The following is a 24757-nucleotide window of genomic DNA, read 5'->3' on the forward strand; positions in this document are numbered from 1 at the left end:
TTATCATTGATTTTCGCTCTACTCGTGACACTTTCCTTTTTTTTTTTTCTTTTATTCCACTGTCGTGTTGCGAGACTGTGTTTGCTCGTTCCTCTGACCGTACTTTGTAATCCCACTTTTACGCTCGGTTTGCCGTTGCACCCTGCACACTGTGTACGTGTATACTGAATTTCGAACCGTACGAGTACTCGCTCGGTTATCAGTGCTCGTTGCAATTACCGCCACTCGCAGCGATCTTTCGATCCTCACGTTTTATTTCTTCGTGTGTCTAAACGCGTTGTTGTGTGCGTCTCGTAACGTTTTGTACTGTGTACATTCTGTGTAATGCTTTTACTGTGAGGTACTTTCTCCGAAAAGGGCTTATTACATTTTTTTTCCCTCCCTTTTTTTTTTTTTTTTCGTGTACTCGACTGTGCGCGTTTCACACAAGAGAATGTATCTTGCGAATGAGCATACACATTTATTTAGGTAATTGTTTTTTATTCGCGCGAGTTCCAAGCGCGTCGAGACAACGTGCATCGACGACAAATGTCGATTGAATCGGGTCGCGAATAAAAAGTACTAATTAAGATGCGTGACACGTGTTACATCGAATTGTTCTGTCGCATTACGTAGAGCTCATACCACGGCCGGCCCGTTCTTGCGAGGATCCACCATTGTACCTGAGACTTCGAACCGGAAGACCGAAAGATAAGAAGATTCCACGCTCGACGCCTATCATGAGCTACGGAAAGAAGAAACTACGCCCTGAGTACTGGTTCAGCGTGCCGCGCAACAGGTAAATAAACTTTACATGCACTATTTTAATGACTTCTGTATCTATATGCGAATGGTCAACAGTGGCCAACTGCGTCGAGCCAGGATCGATGCTTTCCGGCTCTTCCTGCTTCTATTTTTAAACGAAACGTTTACAACAAATTACTTCCACCGATTAATCAACTTCTAGATTAATCGACACACTTATAAATCGTCCACGCGATGATTCTTGTTTATCCGAAGAATGCACTTCTCGAAACAATCGTTCCCGGAAGCTCCTAGGTTCCTAGGAGTGGTCATCGTATATATGTAGATCCGTTTCCAATTCACGTCTATTTTTGCCGTTCTCTTTACCGTCACTTCCGTGGAAGAACGTTTTCCACCGGAAGGAACGATGAAACGATCGTACCCTCGCCTCAAGAGGATTATTTTCGTACGACGTTTCCGAGTGGTCGAAGCGGAGCGAATTTGGCCGTTAGTTGAGATTCTTGCGGGATCATGCGTCGCGTTATTTTTGTAAATTTGAGCGGCGAAAACGCCGACAGCGTCCAGAACGTACGGTCGGACACGTGGTTCGCTGCAAGAGTCGCAAAATAGATCTCGTCTCCGCCATTGGATTCTCTATTTATACGCTCCCTTGACTTCTCGTTTTAAAGTTTGTCAACAACGCCACCCGTCAATGACTATATTCGCTTGGAAATACTTCGCGATGGGGAACTGTACGCTAGCTTCTTCGATAGAATTCGTGCTTCCTTCCAGTCGAACAGTAGTTTCGGCAAAGAGAAAGTCGTTAATGTAATTCTCGGAATCAGGTTTCGAAGACAAACGGTCAACGACGTCCCGTGATCGTATCAGGCGTATCTGGAATCGAAAAACTCGGTTTACGAGCATTTCGTGTCTCTGTCCTTCAACTCTTACGCTCACAGTATCGAGGTACTTTAATCACCTTGATAAAATACGTATATTCCCATTGGTAACTACAATTCTTGCCGCAAGTTTAAGATTTGATCATTCATGAAGTCGACCCTTCACAGGTGAATCGTCGCGTATGGTAAAACGAAGAGCGACTAGAGAGAAGTTCGAGAAGTGGCAGTATTCAGCAACGTGAAACTGTAACGTTACCAAAGCGTCGGACAAATGCCGTCACCCAACCGTCTCCGGTCGCGCGAGTTGCAACGAGAGCATGCCAAAGCGCATCGGAAGCTATCTCTCGTTTGTCAGCATCGTATGCGTTGCAACCTTCGCTCCCCTCTCGAGAGGCGATCGGATTTTGATACCGCGAGCGTTTTACGGGTACACGTGAACCGAGCGAGCCGCGTCACGTGACTTGCGCCAAGTCACTCGGCGTATCGTCGAACGTGCTCGCAATTTTTTCCGTTCCATGTTCGCCACTCGAGATATAAGTTTAGTCGAGCGAAGAAAACGCGCCGGGAACGCCGTGTACCTGTTCCATGGTGTTTCTTTCTTTTTTTTTTTTTTTCTTTTTTAAATTCTACTCATCCATGTGCGCGAATCCAGTGTGTCTCCGTACGTCTTTCTGTGCGCGCCTCTCTCTCTCTCTTTCTCTACGTACGATCTACACGCAACCGTAATCCTGCACATTGAAGGGTGACGGTAGCGATAGATTCCTCGAGAAATCGAAAGGACGAGGCCGAGTTGGTCGCTTGCCGGCCGTCACGCGTTTAGAGATTAGGTAACACGGCAGGTCTGGACTGTCCGAGTCATTCGTTGCATGGCGGAGACGACATATCTCTCGCTGACCTCTCGTTGCTTCACGGTGCATGGCCACAGAGGCCCGAGGGCATTATCCGTGGCTACACTACCGTTGATGAATGCCGAGATACTGGCGGTGGTGCATAGTTTCTTCCGATAAAACCGAGCGTGGTACCCTTGGCTGGAACGTAACCCGTTGCTGTAAATTCCGCATACCAGGTCCCAAGTTGTTGCTAGCTAGCGAACGATGCGCCGTAGAATCATTAATATATTTGCGATAACGCGTGGACGATAACGAGATAGTCAGCAAGTGAGAGACAGTGTCAATAGATAAAGTAACGCGCAGTACATACCACCGTTCGTATGGTACAAAATTATCTTTAAATTCCTTTCGATCCGTCCAAGCTCGACGGCGGTTGTATTTGCTAAGTTTGCCAAGTCAGAACTCTCGTTTCATGAGATCATAGATGGCACCACTATAACCACTCTGAGTCAATTAACAAAGTAGATACAATCCGAATCCTCTGTACCGCATCAGCGTTATTTTTGTTAACGTGACGAAAAGAGATGAACCGTTAAGAAAACCTCCACAAACATTCGTCTGAAATTTCGAACGCGTAATGTTGCAGTCGACTTACGTCACTTCGGATAATCGTTGCAGGTACGCGCGATTCTATCGTCACACGTTCCGCTAATTCTTCTTCGTTGACCTGCGCGACGCTAACAAGTGTCGCGTCAGAATTCTCCGTTACGTCATCGTTCCGCTATCGTATCTCGCGGCGAACACCGTCTCGCGTTATCGTTCCCAATTTTCGCTGAAATTCCACGGTGTCGTGAACGTCGAAAAACAGTTGTTACGCGTCAGCGCGCAGCTGGTCTGGTTATTGTCCGAAATGCAGCCGTAGCCGCGTTCAGAAATAGAGTCTCGCGTCGCATTCGCGCGAGTCGTAGCCGCGCGGGTTAGCTCTGCATCCCAGGAGAAAAAAAAAAAAGAGGCCGAGACGTAACGTAGCTGTCGCAGCGAAGAAATAGGAAACGTCCTTGCAGGGTCGTCGAAACGCGAGTCACGAGAGAGAAAGTCGGAGTCGGTTTGAATCTAGAGATCCCCAACGCCTGATTCGCAATACGCCACCATGAATTGGACACTGAGCACAGTTGGCAACGCGATGAATTTTATTTATAACGAGCACGTGTCGCCCGCTGTTAGGAATTTCCTGCCGTTCGTCAATCGAAGGTACTAAGCGAATATATCATCTATTTAAAAAAAAGAAAAAAAAAAAAGAAAAAAAAAAGCTTCATTGTATCTTCGGTTATAGATGAAATATCTTCCGTACTGTTACCGATACCTAATACTTCGATCGAATAGTTACTCGATTAAGGTTTGAATATTTTTGGCACATCGGTTAATATTAGCCGTGGCAACGGAAAACTACTCGTTCGCAAACTGATTATAGTTATCTAAGCGTAGATAACGGTGAACGATAGTAGCGCAGGTTAAGAGTGCATCCGGGCACCAGTGGGAAGGAGGAACGTTCGCAGCACCGAATTAATAGGAACGCGTTCTTGTTGTTCGCAGGGTGGACGACCTCTACAGGTTCATTCATGCGTGGGTTCCGTCGCTTTATGGAGAACTCGACGAGAATTACTGGCGGGAGCGGGGCTACATCCTGTCGGACACGGACACCGATTTGTCGCCCGAATTGTCTCCCCACGAACCCGGCGAAGGCGGCGAATCGACGGAGGAGGGCAAAGCTCGTACCCAGGACGGCGACGAAATCTCGGAGCTGACCAGAGAGTCGTGGGAGGTGAGTCTTAGCTTTCGATCATTTCTTACCTCTAAAGACGTATACTCGACCCGGTTGGGACCATCAAGTTTTGTTCCAAGTTTCATTTTGTCATCGAATCGTTCGTCGTTGCCACGCTGACTGTCCTGGATTTTCTGTCTAATAGTTTTTTCCACTCGGTTCGCTTAGAATCGATGGGTCGTTCAGGGTGGCAGTGAAACTGATTCATCGTTATTCGCAACACGATTGATTTCCCATTCGATCATCGTCTCCATGAATTTCGTCGTTCTTTTGGATCTCAGGCACGAGTTCCTGCACCTCGATCGAATTACTATCTGGCACTGTTCATACAGTTTTATTTCTCGAGCATACGCGCACTCCGCGAGTTTCTTTCTTCCTTTTGTTTCTTTACCGTCATCGTTCGTCGTCGAACGCACCAGGTTTTGTCTACGACATTCCTGCGTTACCGTTCGTTTCATTCGCACAGCTCGTCTTCTCCGCACAATCATCATCAAACCGTACCACCCTTTTTCGACATGGCACCGAGTATCGATTCTGTTCTCACCTAGCAAGCATCTCCGAGCTTCTGTTTTTCTTTTTATGGCCGATGAATTTTTTCATTTTTCAAACGAAGGTTATCGTTAGCATGCCCAGCGTCTCGATCCACGCCACGAAGCTCTCAGAGTTCCTCGGTGCGCGTTATTAACTTTTGCTGAGAAGAGCAAACACGCGCAAATATTTGACGATGTTAGTCATTGCTTGGAAACGAGGATTCCTATTTTTTTTTTTTTTTCTGTTACGACGAATGCGAGGATACTCTGACCATTTTTATTCGCGAGGATCGAGGATGCTGGACTGAAAGCCAGAAAATAAATCGCTAAAAACGGCCGATTATATTGGCTAACAGCTGATCAAGGCCCCCTACGTAAAGCTGTACAGCATCCTGAAGACGTCGAGTACGTCGGCGGATTCCGAGCAGATCCAGGACCCGGAGGTACCGAGTTTCTCCGATCCTCCCTTTTGACGGTCGTTTTACATAGGCACCCAATTGATTGTTCGATGTTCGGTAACGCACCTTCTAGTTTACACAGCCACACCCTCCGCTTGTACGGATTCTACGGTGCACCGTTGTCACGCGACGCTGCGGCCCGACCCATCGCGGATGCATCGTTGTCAATCGTGCTTCCGTCGCGACGCTTTTGTCGCGTCGATGTTCGAAATCGCTGGATCGAGTCGCGACAAATTGGATAACACGCGCGGTGGAAACTGGAACGTTGAATAATCGCTGGGATTCTTGTAATTTATCGTTACGCTGAGCGATGGAATTGCAGTCTTTCTTTAAACTTTATTTTACCTAACCCCTCGGATTCGGAAAATACAGGGTGTTCCCGGATTAAATGACCAAACTCGAAGGATGAATTCAGGACCCCCAAAAAAACAAACAATTTTCTCTAATTTCAACATTATTCAGTAGCTCTTAAACAAAACGTTTGCAAAACACTGAAATATTTCTAGAGGAAATTTCTTAATTTTGTTTTGGAATCCTATATTCATCTTTCAAGTTTGCCCATTTAATTCAGAAACACCCTGTATATTGACATTCGTCGTTCAGTTTTCCCGGTAGGAAAACATGTTTTTCCGAATGTCGTCGTTTAACCAGGTAAACCGACCATATTTCACGCCGCGTTTGCTTTTGCCTACTGTTTACGCGCGACCTTGTCGTTCCTCCAAACGTCGAACTCGGAAAAGTTATATACTTAATTTAATCGAGAACCACGAGACGCGAAACACGCTTACTTACCCGGCTCTCTTTCTCGACGTTCTTGAACCTCCCGCGGTCGAGCATCTCCTCGACCGTGTACCTTTACTTTAATCGTCGTTCGTTTCTGTTGACACATTCTCTTCTGTATTTAGAATCCCTTTGGCGAGAATACACCACCGAGCAACGATATTAAACATGCATGCGTGTGTACCGAAGAGCTGCAGAGATCGGCTCTGGACGAAGTTCGAATAAAAAAAAAAAAAAAAAAAAAAAAAAAAAAAAAAAAAAAAAAAAAAAGAAATGGAACGTCCGTCATAATTGAATAAAACGACCTACGAAATTTCGTGTAGACTCGGCTCTACCCCATCGTCGTTCAGGGTCGATCTTTCTAGTTCCGTGCAGTATATATGTTTGTGTACAGCTTGGAAACCAGCACCACCGTTTCGTTCGTAGAGATTTACAACCACTGCACCGCAACACATCACACGATGCAAAAGCAACGAGAAGCGAGATTGTTTGTCTTGGGAGACGAACGATCGCTCCTGCGTATCGGATTTTCTGTTCGAACGATTGCACAGCTTCTATTTCCAGCCCGTTGTAGCGTATGCCTCGAATATCTTTTGGATCGAAGCGGTCGCAACTAGTTTCAATAATCATTCGTGCCACTATACGATGCACGAAGCGATTACAAGATCAGGTTCATCGGTGTCCTACATCGGAAAACGCAGATAATACTTTTGCGGGATGCGTAACTCACGCAAATCGTTCGAGGGCGAGAGTCACACGCAGAATTAAAATGATTTCAAACGCTCTATGTTGATGATCGTGCGCGGTTGGCGAGTGCAGTTTTTTTGCAAACCTTCCGTCTTGCGAATAGAATTTTAATTCGACGATCCCGTTCAGCATCTCGTTGTACCAAGGTTAAGAAGTCGTAAATGCTTTTCGGGTGATGCTGCCGTGACCAATTTATTTCCGGAGGCCCGTGCGTCACTCCTCCCGTCCGTTCGTGGCTTCGTTTGCCAAATAGAGATTTTCATCGCGAACGGTAGTCGCCAAAATAATGACAGCAACAGCCGCGAGTCTTGATCTATTTTTGTGAAAAAAATTCACGGATTCATCGACCAGCCGAACGTATCCGCGTCATCGCGAAATTATTCCTCTACGTGCTTCGAGCATTCTACATCTATCATCTGCGTTCGTACTTTTTCATCTCTGGAAAGAGACGGTCGCGCGAAATCTAGGAATAGAGCCCTCGAAAGACAGGAAATGCTTGCACGTGGGTGGACTAGACCGAGGTCGGTGCACCGTGTTCATCGGTCAGGAATCGCGTCGTGTTTATCATTATCGCTGTGAATGACTATCGTAACCAGGGTGGCTAAAATTATGCTCCATTCAATCGGCGACTTGGCGGGAACGAACGATTCTCGCGTAAAGATCGATAAATTCTTGTCGCCGAGTTTTGGTAGAAGACCATGGCATTAAACCGTGGATGGAATTCGATCGATCGTGCTTCGATTGTACGTTTACCCACGGCTGGAGAACAGCGATGGTCAAAAATAGCCTTTCGTAAAAATAGAAAGTAGTAAGTCCCGTTGTGTACAATGTGACTTGTACGTTTTGATTATTAATTCTCGGCAGATAGGACGAAGGATTGATCGTAGCGAGCCTCGGCATCCTCGTACAGACGATCGAGGTGGCTTAACGACAGCGTGTCTCGCTTTGTATACATTTTTATATCTTTCTTCGAAACTTCGTTACAGTTTTTATCCAATCCACGATGCAATAAATATGCATCATCAATGATTAATATGCATGCGTTCCAAGGCAAAAGTTAATAACGACCGATCAGTCTTACCGTATCTACATATACCGAGTCCTGTATGCAGCGCAATCAAAACTTGAACGCTAATAATCGCATTCTATATACGGATGATACATTTGTAATAAGAAATTATCGGTTCGCATGAAATTAATTTGTTAGTAAGACATGGGGTTAATAAACGACTGCGCGATGCACGATAAACCGAGACACAGAGACGCGAACGAACCCGACGAACTCTCCTCCAGTTCCAAAAATGAAAAACGACGCCTTCGTCCTCAGGTTGTTTCCCATCAATCCGAGGACGCCCATCGGCGCGGAATCTTTAACCTTCGCGGCACAGTTTTTCGGCTCGTTGCCAAGATTCCGTCTTCGTTCCATTAGCCACAGGCTCGCTGTCTCACTGCTAAAATTGTTTCTCGGACGAGAAGCACGGCGCCAACCTGTAACGCGCTGCTCGATTCGGACAGAGTAAATAATACATTCCTTCGACTCGGGTTTTTTCCATCTGTTGGGCACAGTTTTAGGCGCGAAAATGTGCCTCGCCGTTGCCAACCAAAATCTACACTTATCGCGTGACTTTTCTTTTCCTATATTCTCCTCGTGTCTCTTTTCTATGTCGATCGAACACAGGGTTGGGACTGCTCTAGTATCTTCTTTTGTGTCGTATATCAGGTACTTTTGCGCAAGGAATTTCTACTCGCAGTTGTTTACCCCTCTAATTGGACCCTTTGAGTATTTTCCAGATTTTCAATAGTCATCCAAGGCAGGTTTAACGTTTGTGGATAGCTTCTAAGACGGTAATCCAAGCTCCGATCGGAACTTTTATGCCTACCTTTTACGGTACCTAAATTTCATTGTCTCGGTCTGTTGGGTGTTACAAAGCAGGGACTGCTCCACCGAAGGATTAATATGTGTCGGTCTAGGTCCTTGTTATGCTTATTACCATGGCGTACGTGACACAACTAGGTCGCGTAAACCGATGGAAAATTTGACCAAGGAAAATTATCTTTGCATGTTTCACCTCGCGCCTGTAAAAATTCTCTCATTGTTTATTTATCCGTCGCGCAATCCAGACGTTCGAGATATGTACAGTCGGCAGATTGATCTCGGCAATCTGCATAATCTTGACGATTATTCGGTAAACAATCATAGTTGCTTCACCGGCAAGGTACGGTTATTGAATTTATGTAGCACAAGGGGCGTTATGAAAGAAACAGAAAAGCTCGCAGCACTCGACGTCGTGACGTTTCAACTTCGTCGAACGTTCTTCGCTGAAGTTTCTTCGAACTTCAGGGACCGTGAACGGTGTGCATATTTCACGGCGGCCTTTAAACGACGAGAACAGAAAGCGACAACTGCGATAGGTCGATTGCACGCGAGCAGCTGGTTTTCGCGAAGCAAACGCTAGTTAAGAATTAACTTCGCGTCAGCCTACATTCCTTCTAGCGCTTTGTTAGCCGTTGTAATCGAGAGCTCGATTACGTTTATCGTCGCTGCGCTTTCGGTTGCATTATTGGGCGAAAATATTTTCGTATCGCGTTTTCGCGACCAAGGGATTCCGACCAAAAGGAATTCCGTATAATTGCGTCAGCGTCGCCACAATATTATCGATGCAGGTACGCCTCTGCGTCACGAAACGTACATTTATTTAGATTAATCGTCGATCGTAATTGAATTAACGACAAAGATCGTGCATCGCGGAAGTTCGACATTGTCCGTTCGAGTTGATACAGGTGTATCGAGCCGTGAAGAGTAATCGAGTAATTCGATAGTAAGAATTGTGTCTTCCCCGATGGAAAAAACAGTCGATTATTGTTTTGTTAGATTTATCGCGTGTCGCTTCGTTTGTTTTAACTATTGGTCGATCCTGTTCCACGTCGAACCAAGAATCCAGAAACTTCGTGCTGCGCGGTACTTTTAATACCCCTACAGATAACAACGATAAGTTTTCAACGATATAGTACGCGCAGATTAACCCGTTAAGTACCAGGTCGTTGCGTTCTAAAAACTGGTGTTCGTACTCTATGCGTTCATTCGATAATGAAAGCGAGAAAAATGACCACTCGATGAAAAGGTATGTTTTTTTTTCAACGTTACAAAGTGTACTATAAATACGACAGTGGCACCTAAGAGTTGCTAATAATACTTGTGGCCACTTGTTCGACATGCAGTGCGAAGCAACGGACCTCAGTACTGTAAGCTTCCACAAATACATTTGTTTTAGCGCGAAATCGTGACGTCTAAGATAAAATCAATCGCGAGAAGATTGGGATGCATTGTATTCGATTTACCGTATTTTGAAATTAATATAAAAATGTACAATGTTTGATTTAAAATATCCGCGTCTTGAAAATATATTCGATGCCGCGGTAAGCGGTATATTAAAATAGCTTAAAAATTAAGGTGCGTCTTATAGTCCGTAAAATACCTTTAAATTTGTACCTTTAAATTTGTAACGTTGGTAAAAAAACATTTTTCTAAATATTTTTCGATCGGTTACAAGCTAATCGTGCAATCTCCTCCGTTTTAACGATCACGGATTGGGTCGGATGTGGCAGATACATTAATCGAGAATAATTATTCAACAAAAATCTTCTTATCTGCCGGAACTTATGTTATGGTTGCACTGAAAGCGGACGTGACCGTTTACACGTACCGTTGGTCACGTGCACGCGTTGCAGAACCATAAAACCTTACGCTCGCCATGGAGCATTGAATTTTCTGAAACACCATACGGGACCCTTCGGTTTTAGGTCAGATTTCACCGTTTCTTTGTCCTTTTTCTCTCCCCGGTTCTAGTACGTACGGGACAGAAAATTATACTATCGATCCTATCGAAGTTACCCAATGCTTATCGAACAAAAGCGATATTTTATTTATTCGCAAAGGGGTCAATAGTCACCGGATAAAAATACAATCGGTGGACGTGACTTATATCGGGCACAGATCCAAAACGGAGTCGTAACGCGACAAGAAAAAAAAAAAAAAAAAAAAAAAGAAACAGTACTCGGTGTACGGCCGACAGGCCACGTGCTGCGCGATAGCAATGCGCTCTGCACAAGCTCCGGCCGCACCACCCCTCCCCGCCACGCCTTTCCCTTTGGAACGCTTATTAGATTCACCCCGAAAGCGTGAAGCTTCAGTGTTGCTTCAGTCCTCGTCGAAGTGAAGCGCATGTCCCACTCGCGGCGTGTCTCGCGATAAACACAAGAACTGTCAAAGCCACGACTAAACTACTAATCGTTAAATTCGTATCAATTGTTCTTCGTTGGTAGAAACGCTCGTACCTACCCGATAAATTTCATTAAAAACGCTCGATGTGATCGTAGCTCGAAATCGTCGAGAAAGAGCTCGTAAGATTTTATTGCCCGGCATCCAGGACGAATACAGTAAACGGCGTCGCACCGCGAAAAATTTACGTCGTGGAAGCTCCTCTCGTGCCGAGTGTTTTCGAACAGCACCGGGGGTAGCGAATTCGGCGAAACTTGGAACGATACGTATCTTCAGCATCGGTGATATTCAACATTTTACGCCGGTCTCCGTTAGCTTCTAGAAAGTTTCTCGTGCGATCGAACGCGGTGCTAGCGAGGTCCTCGACCGACGTTAAAGCGCGAAACACGGGCATTATGTAAACTGCGTTTCGCGAGAGTAACTGTGATACAAAACGAAAGACTGCCGGAGAAAGTGAACCAGTTTTTTTCGTGTCGAAGGCGAACCGTTCTAGTCAAAATGCCGAAGCCAAAGATTCCCAACCCCATCACAAAGCTCTCCAAGTTCCTGAAACAAAGGACGAAGGTAAATATGATTCTTGTAATAAACGTTGACGCGTAAATAGGACTCGCATCTGGTTCACATTTTCCAAAATCGAACGTCGGTTCCACGATTCCATTATTCGCGCGATTTTTCTTTCTTCGACTGTACGCTCGATTCCTCGGGAATATCGTTTCCCGATAAATCACGTACTCGAGACGGACTTTTACCACGCATACATAATTCAGTATTGAAAGAATAACACTGAATATGGAATGCGTATAAGAGCAACGACGCTGGTAAACACGTTCGTATACGCCGACAAATCGTAACTGCTCGCATATATGTGTGGAGATAACGTTAAATTTTCTCTGCTCGTCGAATAAATCGCTCGACGTATGCCGATTTATGACACCGCATTTTTCGCGGTCGACTTGCTTTTTTCCAACTAGACGAACGCCGTTGTCGTTGCACCTAGATTATAAAAATTCGAGTCTTGCGATACATCCCTTTGGCCGAAGACCACCCCGATGCATCATCGACTCGACATCTTATTCGAGCATTTTGTTTATCTCTGCGGGTTGCATAGAGGATTCATTCATAGCGAAGCTATTCGTTGGAATACGTATTCAGCGTGTACGACGCGACGGTCAGAAAAATGCGGCACCTCGCTTGTTTACTTGCAACCGGTCCTTGGCCGCGCCTAGGTCCACCTTTCACAGAATCTGGCTGCGTTCGATACACGATCCGCTCGAACACGGCCAATCTCCCACCAAAGTTACGCAACGACGACACTTGACGGCATTAACTGCATAAACGGGATACGAGCGTTTCGTTTATGCGTGCTCCAATAATAAACAGGGAACAACGAGTTCGTGTCCTCTTAAACTAGCGAGCAATCGGGCTTCCTCCTGCGCGACAACGAGACCGAACGAAGGGTGGAACCCTCTAGAAGGGCAGAGTTCTGCCCTACCGCTGTAGAGTTTACGCCGTGCGTTTGATACGCGGTGTCGAGTACTTGATTCCCATCAAATACACTTGCATCGAGGTTAAGGAATCGCCGAATCGAGTAAAATGCGAATCGTGAAATTGCGCGGCGCAAGAAAGAGCAATATCGTTCGCGCCGTGCGTTTGATACGCGTATCGAGTACTTGATTCCCATCGAACACCGAAGCGAAGAAAGTACCGAATCGAATAAAATGTAAATCGTGAAATTACAACAATTGTACAAGAAAAAGCAAACGTTTTTGGTCGGTTCGACTCGAGTCAGAAGATCTTCGCTTGCCTTCGTATAAAAGCTACGCGTTTTCTTTCGTCTTGCAACATGGACAAGCAGGGACACGCCCACGTTTCTACGCTTCTTCAAATATAAATTACCGGACGCTTCGCGCGTCGGCGTTAACGATTGCGGGACCGACGTCGACGGATAAGAGCGTGTCGTGAAATTCTCGTTTCGACACGCGTTTGGCACAAGCTCGAAACTTGGACGTGTTTCAATTCACGCGAAGCTATATAGAAGCTCGGTTAAAATAAATCGGCGCCCATGCATTCACTCCCGACGTTAAAAAAAACACGGATCATCGGGGAATATTCGATAAACCAAGACGTTGAATTTTTGTCCCGTCGTTAATTACCCAGGTGAGCTGTGGAAAAATCGCGGAGGAGCCTTGATAACCGATCAAGAAATTATGGAAATTGGGCTCGTTCTGGAACGACCGATAGACGCTTGAATCAGTAGCATTCGCGAGTGCTCGTATGTACCACGATGTTTGCCGTTTTCACCGAACAGAAACCGACGAAACGCTTAGCTTTTATTTTTAACTAATCTGTGAGAAAGAGTTTCGCGGTAATTTTATGGTCAACGTGTGTTTATCATCGGGAATGTTTTAACTGCTGTTCTCGCGGAACAGATATCGTAGAATTTGTGTAATAAAAATTTCACGGAGGCAATTTACTTCGCAACTTTATTACAGGCCAGCTGACCACACGGCGATGGTCGTGACGCAAATATTAGAGTAGCAGTGTAACGTGCACGTAATAATCTAAATATTATGTTTACGATGATGTAATAAGCCATCGAGTACGCTTTCGGTCACCAACGCCTATCGAAAACTTCGAATCGATCGCGAATATTCACAGAATTTCGACGAATTCGTTCGAGCACCTTTCGGTAACGAACTGTCGATAACAAACTCGTGGTCACCCTTCGCATATCGATGCACGCTGTTTCCTGATCTCCTTGAATCTTGAGCGCTCTTGGAGTCGGTTTTAGTTCCTTTTAAGGTTAGCAATGCGAGTCCCGAACAACAGACTTTCTGTAAACAAATGACTCGCGAGTCGACGGATAAATCGATGTTAAGAAAGAAAATTGGAAAAAAACACGAAAAAATTGGAAGTTTGGACATCGACGAATTGTAGATACAGATATCACGCGAAACAACCCGCTATGTAATTAATTAATTTTACGAATTCGCGTAATTGAAAAATTGATACGATTATGGGTCTCGCGACGAAAGGTCGTACGGATTAGGATGATATCTGAGACGAGGTACGAAATGAACCGACACGCATCGTAAATTGCGTGATTCGGCGCTTACGAACCACCTACGAAATTCCACAGACTCGTTGCACTATAATTCGAAGAGACGAACCGGTCAGTAGGTCTCTGCTATTTTGTAATTGAACCGTAATCGCGCAACGACGCGCGTTCACTTATCCGTTCCCGATCAAGGCGAATCGATGATTCTCTGTTTGCTTTAATTAACATTCTAATTAACGTGCTGGCAACTATCGCGCGCGCGCGTCGCTGATCTGTTATCGTTTTTCCTTTGCGGTAGCTGATAAGTAATGGCTCGCTTAATAACTCTTCGTCGAGTGCGATGCGTTGAAAAAATAATGTTCACTCGATAGTATTTACAGAACGTCTTTATTAAGCATATTAGGAGAAAGCGAACGTGTCGCAACATTCGGTCTGTCTAATTGCGCAAAGGCGAGCCATAGTCGAAGGCTGCTTTAAACTTCGAGCATTCTATACGGATAGGATAGAGTTGTTCGTTCATTATTATATCGGTCTCTTGTTCCCGATTCTCGTGAATTGTTCTTTCGGCAAACGTTGAAATTGCCTCTCACAATCAGTGTGTATTAATTCATCGACTAACGAGTAAATTTTCCATACATTACATAAACATTTTCGACCGTGCACTCATCTTCGAATATAAAAAAATATCCATAATTCATCTATAATTGCATACAAGTCGTAAGAAATACGGCCAGTACATGGTCGAAAACGTGTACGTGTAATTTACTCGGTCGATGAATATTTATGCGATACTCGAAGGATTCAATAATCTCAACGTTTATTAAAAATATAAATCAGCAAAATTACTTCTAATTTTCTTCGAGTGTTTTCCTCGCTCGAACTCGTCTCTAATGCACTCGCCTCTAACGCAACCGATTACGTTGATTAAAGAAACATATGTTCTCCCGATTCTTCGACATTCATTTTTTATCTCCGATCGCCAGAGACTTCCCTCGACTGGTACGGTCGATATTCGTATTGTAATCGAACGCAGTCATACTCGAGTCCGAGCGTCGTAGATTGTCGCGGAATCAACGGCGAGCATAATCGCGCCATTAAATCGCCGGTAATAGTTGTTACACGCAAGTTTACGAGGACGTATTCGGAAATGCAAGCCGTTAGTAATAAAAGAAAAACATTTTTCCGCGAGAATGCTCTCGCGTTGGACATCCGTGTTTATAATCATCAATCGTCGACGCTGTGAACACAGTCCTTCTTTAAACGATGCGAGTTGATAATTCTTTCTTAAATGGCAGAGGAAATACGGTATATCGGCGTTAGTGGGTGGAAAACGCTTCGGACGGAACGAGTTTTTTTGCCGAAACGATTCCAAAATCGAATCCGTTCCGCGTTTCTTGTTTCGGTTTCGATGGTCAATCGAGCCGCCTGAACGCAATTATTGTCTCTGTAGTGGTTTCCGCGGAATTGTAAATTAAGGACGAGAGTTTACGAGCACAAGAGCCGATTAAGAACCAGAAACGAGCCTTCGAAAGCAGCTTCCCGCGACTTATTACCGTCTCATCATTGTCGACGAAGTCGTATCGAAGGTCGGTGGGGAATAATCATGCGAGGTCGCGGTGCTCGAGTCCCTCGAGGTACACCCAGTGGAATTCGCTTGTACTTGACATTAAGCTGTAGAGAGAGAGAGAGAGAGAGGGAGGGAGGGGAGGCTGGAAACTGGACGAAAGGTTTTTTACGAACTTGTCGATGGTCGTTTCGTAGAGATCGGTTCGAGTGTCTCCTTCGACTCTCAGTGCTGAGCGATTCACCGAGTCAGTCGGACTCGCTAAAAGAATCAACCGCGGTGTATCGACTCAGGGAACGACGAAGATCGTCGCTTTCGAGTAATTACAAACGGTTCACGGGTCGCGTCAGTGGGAGGAATTCTGTGTAGACGGGTGGAAGTTCGACGAGTTCAAACGCGGAGAACGCTATCGAAGCCACCATGATCGCCAATTCCTGTCCAACTCTTAATTACGTCTTCCAGCACTCGTCCAGAATGCTGTCGGTGAGGCAACAAAATTCCTAAAATAAGGTCTTAACGCGTTCAATCGTAACTACTCAAGTAACTGCTTTGCACACTTGACACGTATAACATCGGTCTGATCGGGTTTGCGATCGCGTAAACACGTGACTTTAAGTATATTTTTCCAGCGTGCGTCTCGATTGCCACCACGACCTCGAATATCGTATGTTCGGTCGAGCGAATGCGCTGAACGCAGAGAAATCTTGTTTTGTTATTGATAGGTTCACGCGAGCCACGATAAACGCTGAGAGGATCAGCCGGGAAATCTGAATTTCAAATTAAAATAGCGTGTACACGGCGATCGGTGGATGAAAAACAATTTGCTCGCACTTCGCGAGAAGATCGCATTCTGAAACGAATCCTCCTCCGATGTACCATCGACGGACCGATGTCAAAAACTGTGCGATCATGTCGCGGCCAAGTTTTTCTTGGTAAATGTCGAGATAGAGCGTGGCGAGGGTCACGGGTCAAGGAAGCTCTCGCGATAAGAGACGATGCGTGAACGATCGAGGACACGTGCGTTCGATAGTTGTTGTTCGGTCGAATTGTTGCAAAAACACATCGGGAGAGCGCGAGTTCGTTCCCCTCGGTCGTACTTTTTTTCTCGATACAAGGTAAACACGTATGTAGATTGCAGATTTATTTCACAAAAATTGGATAAAATTCCCCCTTTATTAGACTGTTGGGGTGTTATCGTCGCGGCTCGAGGAACGTGTTTTCGTCGAAATGGATCTACCGCGCGGTCACGTGGTTTTGTTTATGTTCGTTTACTCGATTCGTCCTTGGAGACGCCGCTGACACCTCGATCTTCTAATCGAGTAAAATCGTTGCGATTTTAATTGGCACGGCCTCGCTTCAATTGACGAATACCCGCGGAAAACCAGAATAAACACGTTTTGTTTGTAAATATGGACCGAAAAGAGCGCGGTTATCTTTCCTGGTGAAAGGGGGATCTCGCGAGTATAATCAACCGTGACCCCTCGATGAACCGCGATTGTCCGCATTGAAATTAATGCTTTACCGACCGCGTACGAGAAAAATAAACACTCGTACTCGTTCGAACCGAGCCTTGTTTACTTTTTTCCGCTTCCAATCAATTATCGAATTTCTCTCCAATTATCGACATAAATTTTCACAAACGAATCAGGCTATCCAGCAAAAGGATATCAATCTTATCTTTCATTATCAATGCTGTTATTGCGGACTACTTAACAATTATTCAGCGTACCATCTCCTCCCGTTTTATTGTATTGGCACATGGCTTACGCGGTTGCGTCATTTCTGCTGTTAATAATTTTACACGACGGTGTTTGTTCGTACGATAAAAGCAAATGAGATCACCGCGCGCAAATGAATAATTAACCATACCGGTAACGCAAAACCTCTTAACGATGTCGTTATACTACTGCCGAAGGATACGGTACATTTAATCGATTCATTCTCCGCGACCGTTCAGCAACGGAGATATTAATAAACGCGTGATCCTTGAATTGCATCTAGGATTTCGTTCATCCTTCTACGGAATTTATTTCTCGATACGTGGAAGTTGCATTATAACCTTTCGATTCAGAACCACGTGAAGCTTTTTTAAATTCCAAACCGTCCAGACTCCGAAAGCCATACGTCATTAGCTTCCATTAAAGTGCGAGGATTCCACAGGGTTGTTGTAGGAAAATCCCACTGCTTCGAAAAGTTCGCGCGTGTGGAATACTCCGGCATTCGCTAATGAGTTACGTAGTTTTCGTAATATTAATGGATGAGATGCAAAGCCGTAACGAAGCAACAGGATGATTCGTAGCTCGTAATCCCGCGGGAGACAGCGTGGAATTGTTATGTCGTTCAGGGCAGGTGCGCGAATGTGATTCACCGCGTGCGCATTTGCATCAATGCATAACAACGCCTCGCGTGAGCGCAACCTATCGCTTAATCCGAGTAGAGAACAGGGTTCGTCGAAAACTTTCCGCCAACTCGCGTAAACTTTCCACTAACTACGGCAAACTTTCTCCGACGAACTGTGACAGAACCTCTCGTATTGTTCTAAAATTGGAACCGCGGATTATCGATACGCTAGGCACGGTTGTATCGAGTTTCCGTTAGAAACGATGAAACTCGAACTGACCCGATAAACAACCTAAATAATTAATCGGAAACATTGATGCACGGGGTACGCATTCTTCTCTGTTTATATATATATATTATTCGTGGTACACGAAGCTTTCGAACAATTGCGAAACAATGTCAACAATTACAACACGACACTTGAATGCATACAGTAGTCTGTGTTGGCTGTGTTAGATTTAGATTTAGGTTTAGAAACCAATGAAATCCCTATAGTTGCAACCAGTACTGTCTTTGGTATATAGAACGTAACATACACGATTGAATAAGATCACCGAGTATCTCATCGAAAGATACTTTGGAAGAATCCTAGTGCAATGGGACTTCCTGCTGATAAAACAATGTTTAACGTTAAATCGATTTTATTGATCGCAAAGGTTTCGTTGTTATTAGTGGTTCGAGAGATTGATGAACTCGGTGATCGATCTCGAGTAGACTCTATCCGGAATATGTTCCCTAGCACTGCTCCGTTTGGACCGCCTTGATAATTTGTTCGTTCGTTCGCAGGTACTGTCTATGAGCGAGGAGCTCAGGCGAGCTTTGTACGCCAACAGTGCCGTCTCCTTGGACAACGACGTGATCGTGCCAGACTTGGTTGGCACTACAGAAATCCTCAGCGACGAGCACAGAGAACAGCTGTGCCGGCACTTACCCGCTAGGGCGGAGGGCTACCTATGGACCCTGGTCTTCAGCACCAGTCAGCACGGATTCAGTCTCAACAGCATGTACAGGAAGATGGCCAAAATAGAGAGTCCTATTCTCCTGGTCATCGAGGACACCGAAGGCAACGTGAGTATCATATCGTCTCGTTTACTCTAGAGACTACGCATTGACCAGGACAGTCCCTGATCCATATATCAATTGGAACCGATTTGGAAAGCCTATAGATTCACCTGGGAGTAATAGGATCAACGGACACGTTAACAAGTTTACCGTTCCCTGACCTACATGAGCGTCGTCTAGACACTCTAGACAGTTCTTACTCGGGAGTCCTTGATTCGTATCCGAATTAGGACAGCTACGAGTGTCCTCGACCCATACTTTGATCGGTATAACTTTGACTTAGGAGACTCGACAGCGAACACGTTGGTTGCGACCGAATAGAGTAGGATCGTTATTGCATCGATTCGGTTCTTCCATTATCGAAGCTATTCGTCTTCAGAATTGGCTACACCCAACCCATCATCCTTTCTATCCGTTGAATGTACCGTTGATTCCACTTTTGCGAGAGCGTCGAGGTGAAGGATGTTCTTTGTTTTCGAATTTCGAGTTCGTGCACCCTCGACGCGATAAAACGTGCAGGAATCGTCACTGTTTCTCTAGCGACAATGGCTACCGATATAATAGCGTGGAGTGTGTGACGCGGCGCTTTGAAAATTACCACGAATTCTGCATTTGAACATTTGTAGTTACACGCGAAAGAGAATTCACCGTTCGAAACTCGGAGATATTGTCGTCTATTTGATCTGGTAGATGAGAGAAACGCACGGTCATGCGATAGAATCATGCTTTGTTCGTTGTAGACGAACGCTTCAAGCACAAACGTCAGTCGATTAATTAATCGTACGTTGTTAGTCAATTGGTTTATTTTCTGTGGTTACAGGTGTTCGGAGCATTGACATCCTGCGCTTTGCACGTTAGCGACCACTTTTACGGAACCGGAGAGTCCCTCCTCTTCAGGTTTACGCCCAGGTTCCAAGCCTTCAACTGGACCGGCGATAACTTGTACTTCATCAAAGGCAACAATGAGAGTCTTGCCATAGGCGCTGGAGAGTGAGTATCGTTCTTGTACAAACAGCTCGTGTACCCGCGTTGTCGTTAATGGAATACGTGTCTTTTTTCCAGTGGCAAATTTGGACTATGGTTGGACGGTGATCTGTACCAAGGCAGAACGCAATCTTGCAGCACGTACGGAAACGAGCCGCTGGCACCGCGCGAGGATTTCGTAGTGAAAACACTGGAATGTTGGGCGTTTATATAGGATACGGCCTCCTCGTACACGTTGTCCAGGACTACTCCCTCGCCGCAGCCTAATTTGACCTGAACTCGATAGTCCCGTGAAGGTTTATCGTACCCAGGAGAGATCACAGGAAGACTACAATTTCTAAGAGACATTACCAGAGGAGATTAATTCGATTAACGAGTTTACCTACCTACCGGCTGACTCGATCCACTACTGATACATTCTAACGGACCGAGGAACAGGGAACTGTCAGTGTATAGAGACGAATGGAAGAGTTGTGATTCTGTTCGATAAACGAATCCCCGAAAAGGAAGGGGAACGCTTGAAGATGAAGAAAACAATGGCGACGATGTGATGTTGCAACGTCAAGCCAGAACCTTGACCCACGGACTATTATATAATTATCGATTATCGTTTAGCTGTCCTATTTGTTTTTCTATTTTAAGTTGGCGTATTTATTTTATTTTTTTATATATATATATACACACACACACACGCATATAAACGCGTTTCCGTTGAATGAGTCGTTTAGAAATTTGATTTAAAGATTGCGTGTCGTTTCAAGATTATTAAAAGGATCGACGACGACGATCGTGTATAAAGTGTATTCGTTGGGCCCGAAGGTCGTCGTTTCGAACTAGTCGCGTGAATCACGATCGTCGACGATCGGTGTGATCGCAAACAAAACTGAGAGAATGTGTAAGCGTGAATGGATCGGACGAGCTTGATAGAACGACGATGAAAGAGAGATGTGATAAGTATGCGGTAATTAGGAAATTATGTTCAGAATCGGGATGATGATGATAACTACGAAGATGATAGAAAAATAAAACACGACACCATGAGAAATGTTTAAGCTAACCGTTTGTTGATGTGTAGATAATTGTAGATAGTCAATGTAAATATATGTATTACCAATCGTGTTAACGGTACAGTTAACTTTACAGGAGCAGCATATTTCGAAGAAAAAAACATAAAACGTTGCTAAAATACCACCTGTGTAGCTCGTCTCACGTATATCCTAAAAGGACACACGCCGGCTACATATACACCGTGTACACAATTATACAGATACAAGCAAAACACTGAATGATACTCTGGAAGCGTGATCGCAGAGCCTGATGTAAACGATCCAAGATCTGAGAACAAGTAAGCTTTAGACAAAAAATAGAGTTCGTACTGATCTTTTACGCTGTTACGTGAACAAAGAGCAGACCGTGTAAGAATTTGCGATTAAACTGTCAGCGATGGCTGATATTCTTTGATAAACGGTAACAAACGTGCTTCTCGAGTCTCGAGTGACCACAACGAACACACACGCCTGTGCCTCGCTTCGCTCTCTTTCTCTCCCTACGCTAGAACACGGTACAATCCCAGCTGTAGAAGTTTTATGTGTAATCAGAGCCGAGTGAAAGCACAGCCACTTCTCTTTTTTTGTAGATGAATGAACCCTCTATGGGATTTGTGCTCGATGTATTCTTATATTTTGTTTCAGTATTAATTAATTGATGGACGGATAAATAAGGAAGAAATCATTTCTCGCGTAAAGAGAAAAAGCAATTCCTTTCTGTTTTCTATATCGTGCAATGATACATTTCACTCGGTTCTGACTACCGCGATAAAACGACTAATTCACACACGACCACGAGACTGTTCACGAGCTTATAGTCTCTATATTGTATTAGGATCAATTGATTGTGTCACCCACCGTTTCTACCGCTTTGTAAACACAAATTTCCGTTGTTGAACGTAAAGGGAGTAGCCTAGCGTCGAGGGATTGTACACTTGTTTAGTAGAACGATCGCTACCTAGGAAAAGAAGTTTTGATAATCGATTTTATAAATTGATTTTTCCCTTGAGAACGATTTTCTAATGGCTCCACAACGAGATGTTACGTCGAGAAGAAAAAAAAAACGAAAGATGAACGCCCTTTTATACCGTAGCAAATATACCGTTGACATTCCTTCCATTTTACTAGGAACAGTTTCTAACTTGTGTCGTTTCTACGATTTTCGATCTTCGGTATTTCTAGAGCTGCTTTTTTTTTTAAATTTGTGACGTTAATCAAAAATTTGTGCGTTCACGAAATCGATATTAACTGGGGTAACGTTTGAAAAAAAAAAAGCAGCGCAATAATACGGGCGACGGTTTGAAGAATTACTAAGACTGTGAAATCGACCGAGAGAATCGTAGATTTTAACGAGACAAGTGTATCCGGTGCACTGGTTACGAAACGCACTCACAAAAAATAAAAATACGAAAAAGAAACATTGTCGGATAGTAGCAAAATTCCATGGAGCACGGTTTCAAACAGAAAAAGAAAAAGAGTGAAGGAAAGCACAAAATGTATTTAAACGTAGCTTACTACCGGCTTGTTTAGATTAGTTTCGAGTACGTTCATACACCGAATGCGGCGCGTATCGATCGTAGCGTTGTCTCTGGCTTTAAATTAGGCGTTTAGGCGTACTCTTGTGATACTAACGTGGTAAAGAAACTTCTAACAAACGTATCGAGTCGCTTCTAACACGTGTCACTCGGTAACGGTGCTTATCCTTTCGCGGTAGAACGGTTCAACACAAACTGAGTCGTGGAATCTCGATTGAAAAAGACAAGACAATACAAATTCGAATAAAAAAGGGATAGAAAAGCGAAGTGCTTGACCGTGGCGATTTTATTTTCTTTTCCGTTTTTGAGAAATGGATTCGCAATCCTCGCCTTCGTGCTGATGATCACGGTATAAATGTATATTATAACGAAATAAAAAAAAAAAAATTATGTGTGTCTGATAAAACACTTTTTCGTTTGGTTTTTTGTTTTTGTTTATGTTCTCTTTTGTGTTTACCGCGATTATCTTCCAAAGTTTTAGAAATGCGATCTCTTTACGTCTGTGAGCGCTGTATCACGAATTCTACGAACTCGTTGTCGATGGAAATATCGAGAGAGGTTTTCTTTTAACTGTAAATATCGTGACAATGTATAGTGTCGTCGTACTCTCGTCAACTGGCTGGAACGGTTCTTTTTCTTCTTCTGAATGAAGCGTATTCCATACCAAAACGTAGGAACATTTCCAGCACACTAGGTGTCATCTAATCTAAAATATATGCAACTGCCTCCACAAAGAAATTGTAGACGTATATTAAGCGTGTCATACGAAATCGGTAAGAGATTTTAATCGTAACTAACGACGATACATTTTCCTGTACGATCAATTGCGACATATTATGCGCGAGCTCGAACGCTGCACGTTACCTGACGATCTTCGACGCTCCGATTTGCAATGGCAAGACCGTTGTACGAATGAATTTGTCTTGCCAAGCGTTTCGCGAGACGCTGCAAAGGTTTTGAGCAGCCAAGATCGATGACACTTTCCAATGTACGTATCGAACTATGCGAAGATGATTCTCCAAACTGTTGAAGGATGGTAACCTTTTGCTGTCAGACTTCCTTATCGGTTAATCGAAGCAATACTTTTGTTTTACGTTATTTCGTCTAACCATATCTTTCCGATAACATATCTAATCTTCGAGCATTTAAAGTCATTAAAAACTAGAAATTTCTGTTCACCGGTAACAGTTCGTATAGATCAAGTGTATTTCGTTGTAAATACACAATACAGATACTACAGTGGTATCGATGAACCTGACAGTCAAGGGATTCGAATCGTCGATGACCCATTTCTAACAGAGAATCAATTGCTCCTCGATTGTGAAAAAGGAAAATTGTAGTACGCTCATCTATCTTGGACAAGTTGGAATTAGTTATCCGTTAAACATAGAAACAATCAATATAAGCGTATAGCTTTCAGCGTTCGTGTACGAAATGTAGTAGGAGTTAGAGGAAGTAAGAATCTCTGCTAAAAGCAAAGTAAGCTCACGCGAAAAAAAATTAATGTAATCGCAAAGTATATGTATATTCATAGTTACTTAGTGGACGTTAACGTACTAACACAAAAAAAAAAAAATGAAAAAAAAAACAATGAACGTAAAATAACGACGAAGACAAAGAAACAAATTACACGTCGAGGCGAAGACCTTTGGTATACACATTGTCAATTAGATTCAGACTGATCGCAGGGATTGAACACGCATAAAGAAAAACTCGATGTTCTTCAGTGTTTAGCTAGATATTGTTGTCGTCGTTGTTAATAATCACGAATTAATAAGACACGATTACATGTCTCGATATGACATAACGCGGAAAAAAGGAATCTGTCAAAGTGTTCGAACGCAAAAGACAAGAGAATCGGTGCGTTAGATACTTGGAAGAATCGAAGATTCGCGTTATGTCGTTCAATTATAGTCTGTTGTACACATATAGACAGCTACTCGTACCAACAACAAAATTCCTTAGAAATGTAGAGAAGAGTCGTTCTCGCCGTTTCTAATTTTTTGTTAAAATATTTGCTTCTCACTTTCGATTTACTTGATTAACCGTAACCGATAATTCTAGGGCCTGCATGGGAGCGTCAATTACAATTTCTTTCAA

General features: G+C 44.0%; 1 protein-coding gene across 5 annotated transcripts; it reads left to right on the forward strand.

Moving 5' to 3' along the window:
* The first annotated feature begins 119 nt into the window (after window positions 1-119).
* Window positions 120-24252, forward strand: LOC128892626 (TLD domain-containing protein 2-like). 5 transcript variants are annotated; one of them, XM_054153157.1, is made up of 7 exons: window positions 2282-2449; window positions 3517-3703; window positions 4046-4274; window positions 5161-5247; window positions 18817-19098; window positions 19913-20082; window positions 20155-24252. In XM_054153157.1, the coding sequence occupies exons 2-7, from the start codon at window positions 3603-3605 to the stop codon at window positions 20288-20290; spliced, it is 1005 nt and encodes a 334-aa protein (XP_054009132.1). In that variant the 5' UTR covers window positions 2282-2449; window positions 3517-3602; the 3' UTR covers window positions 20291-24252. The 5 variants fall into 5 exon arrangements, with proteins under 5 accessions (XP_054009133.1, XP_054009132.1, XP_054009131.1 ...); XM_054153158.1 differs by lacking the exons at window positions 2282-2449; window positions 3517-3703 and adding an exon at window positions 120-778; XM_054153156.1 differs by having other exon boundaries at window positions 2282-3703.
* The last annotated feature ends 505 nt before the right edge of the window (window positions 24253-24757 follow it).

Source organism: Hylaeus anthracinus, unplaced genomic scaffold (genome assembly GCF_026225885.1).
Source record: "Hylaeus anthracinus isolate JK02 unplaced genomic scaffold, UHH_iyHylAnth1.0_haploid 12408, whole genome shotgun sequence".
Taxonomy (NCBI): Eukaryota; Metazoa; Arthropoda; class Insecta; order Hymenoptera; family Colletidae; genus Hylaeus; species Hylaeus anthracinus.

What these genes read in the sequence shown, in the direction of transcription:
- LOC128892626 (XM_054153156.1), top strand. Translation starts at nt 3,603, where the DNA reads ATGAATTGGACACTGAGCACAGTTGGCAACGCGATGAATTTTATTTAT. An exon ending in CTGCCGTTCGTCAATCGAAG is followed by an intron (nt 3,704 to 4,045) that starts GTACTAAGCGAA and finishes TGTTGTTCGCAG; the next exon opens with GGTGGACGACCTCTACAGGT. An exon ending in CTTGCCATAGGCGCTGGAGA is followed by an intron (nt 20,083 to 20,154) that starts GTGAGTATCGTT and finishes TCTTTTTTCCAG; the next exon opens with TGGCAAATTTGGACTATGGT.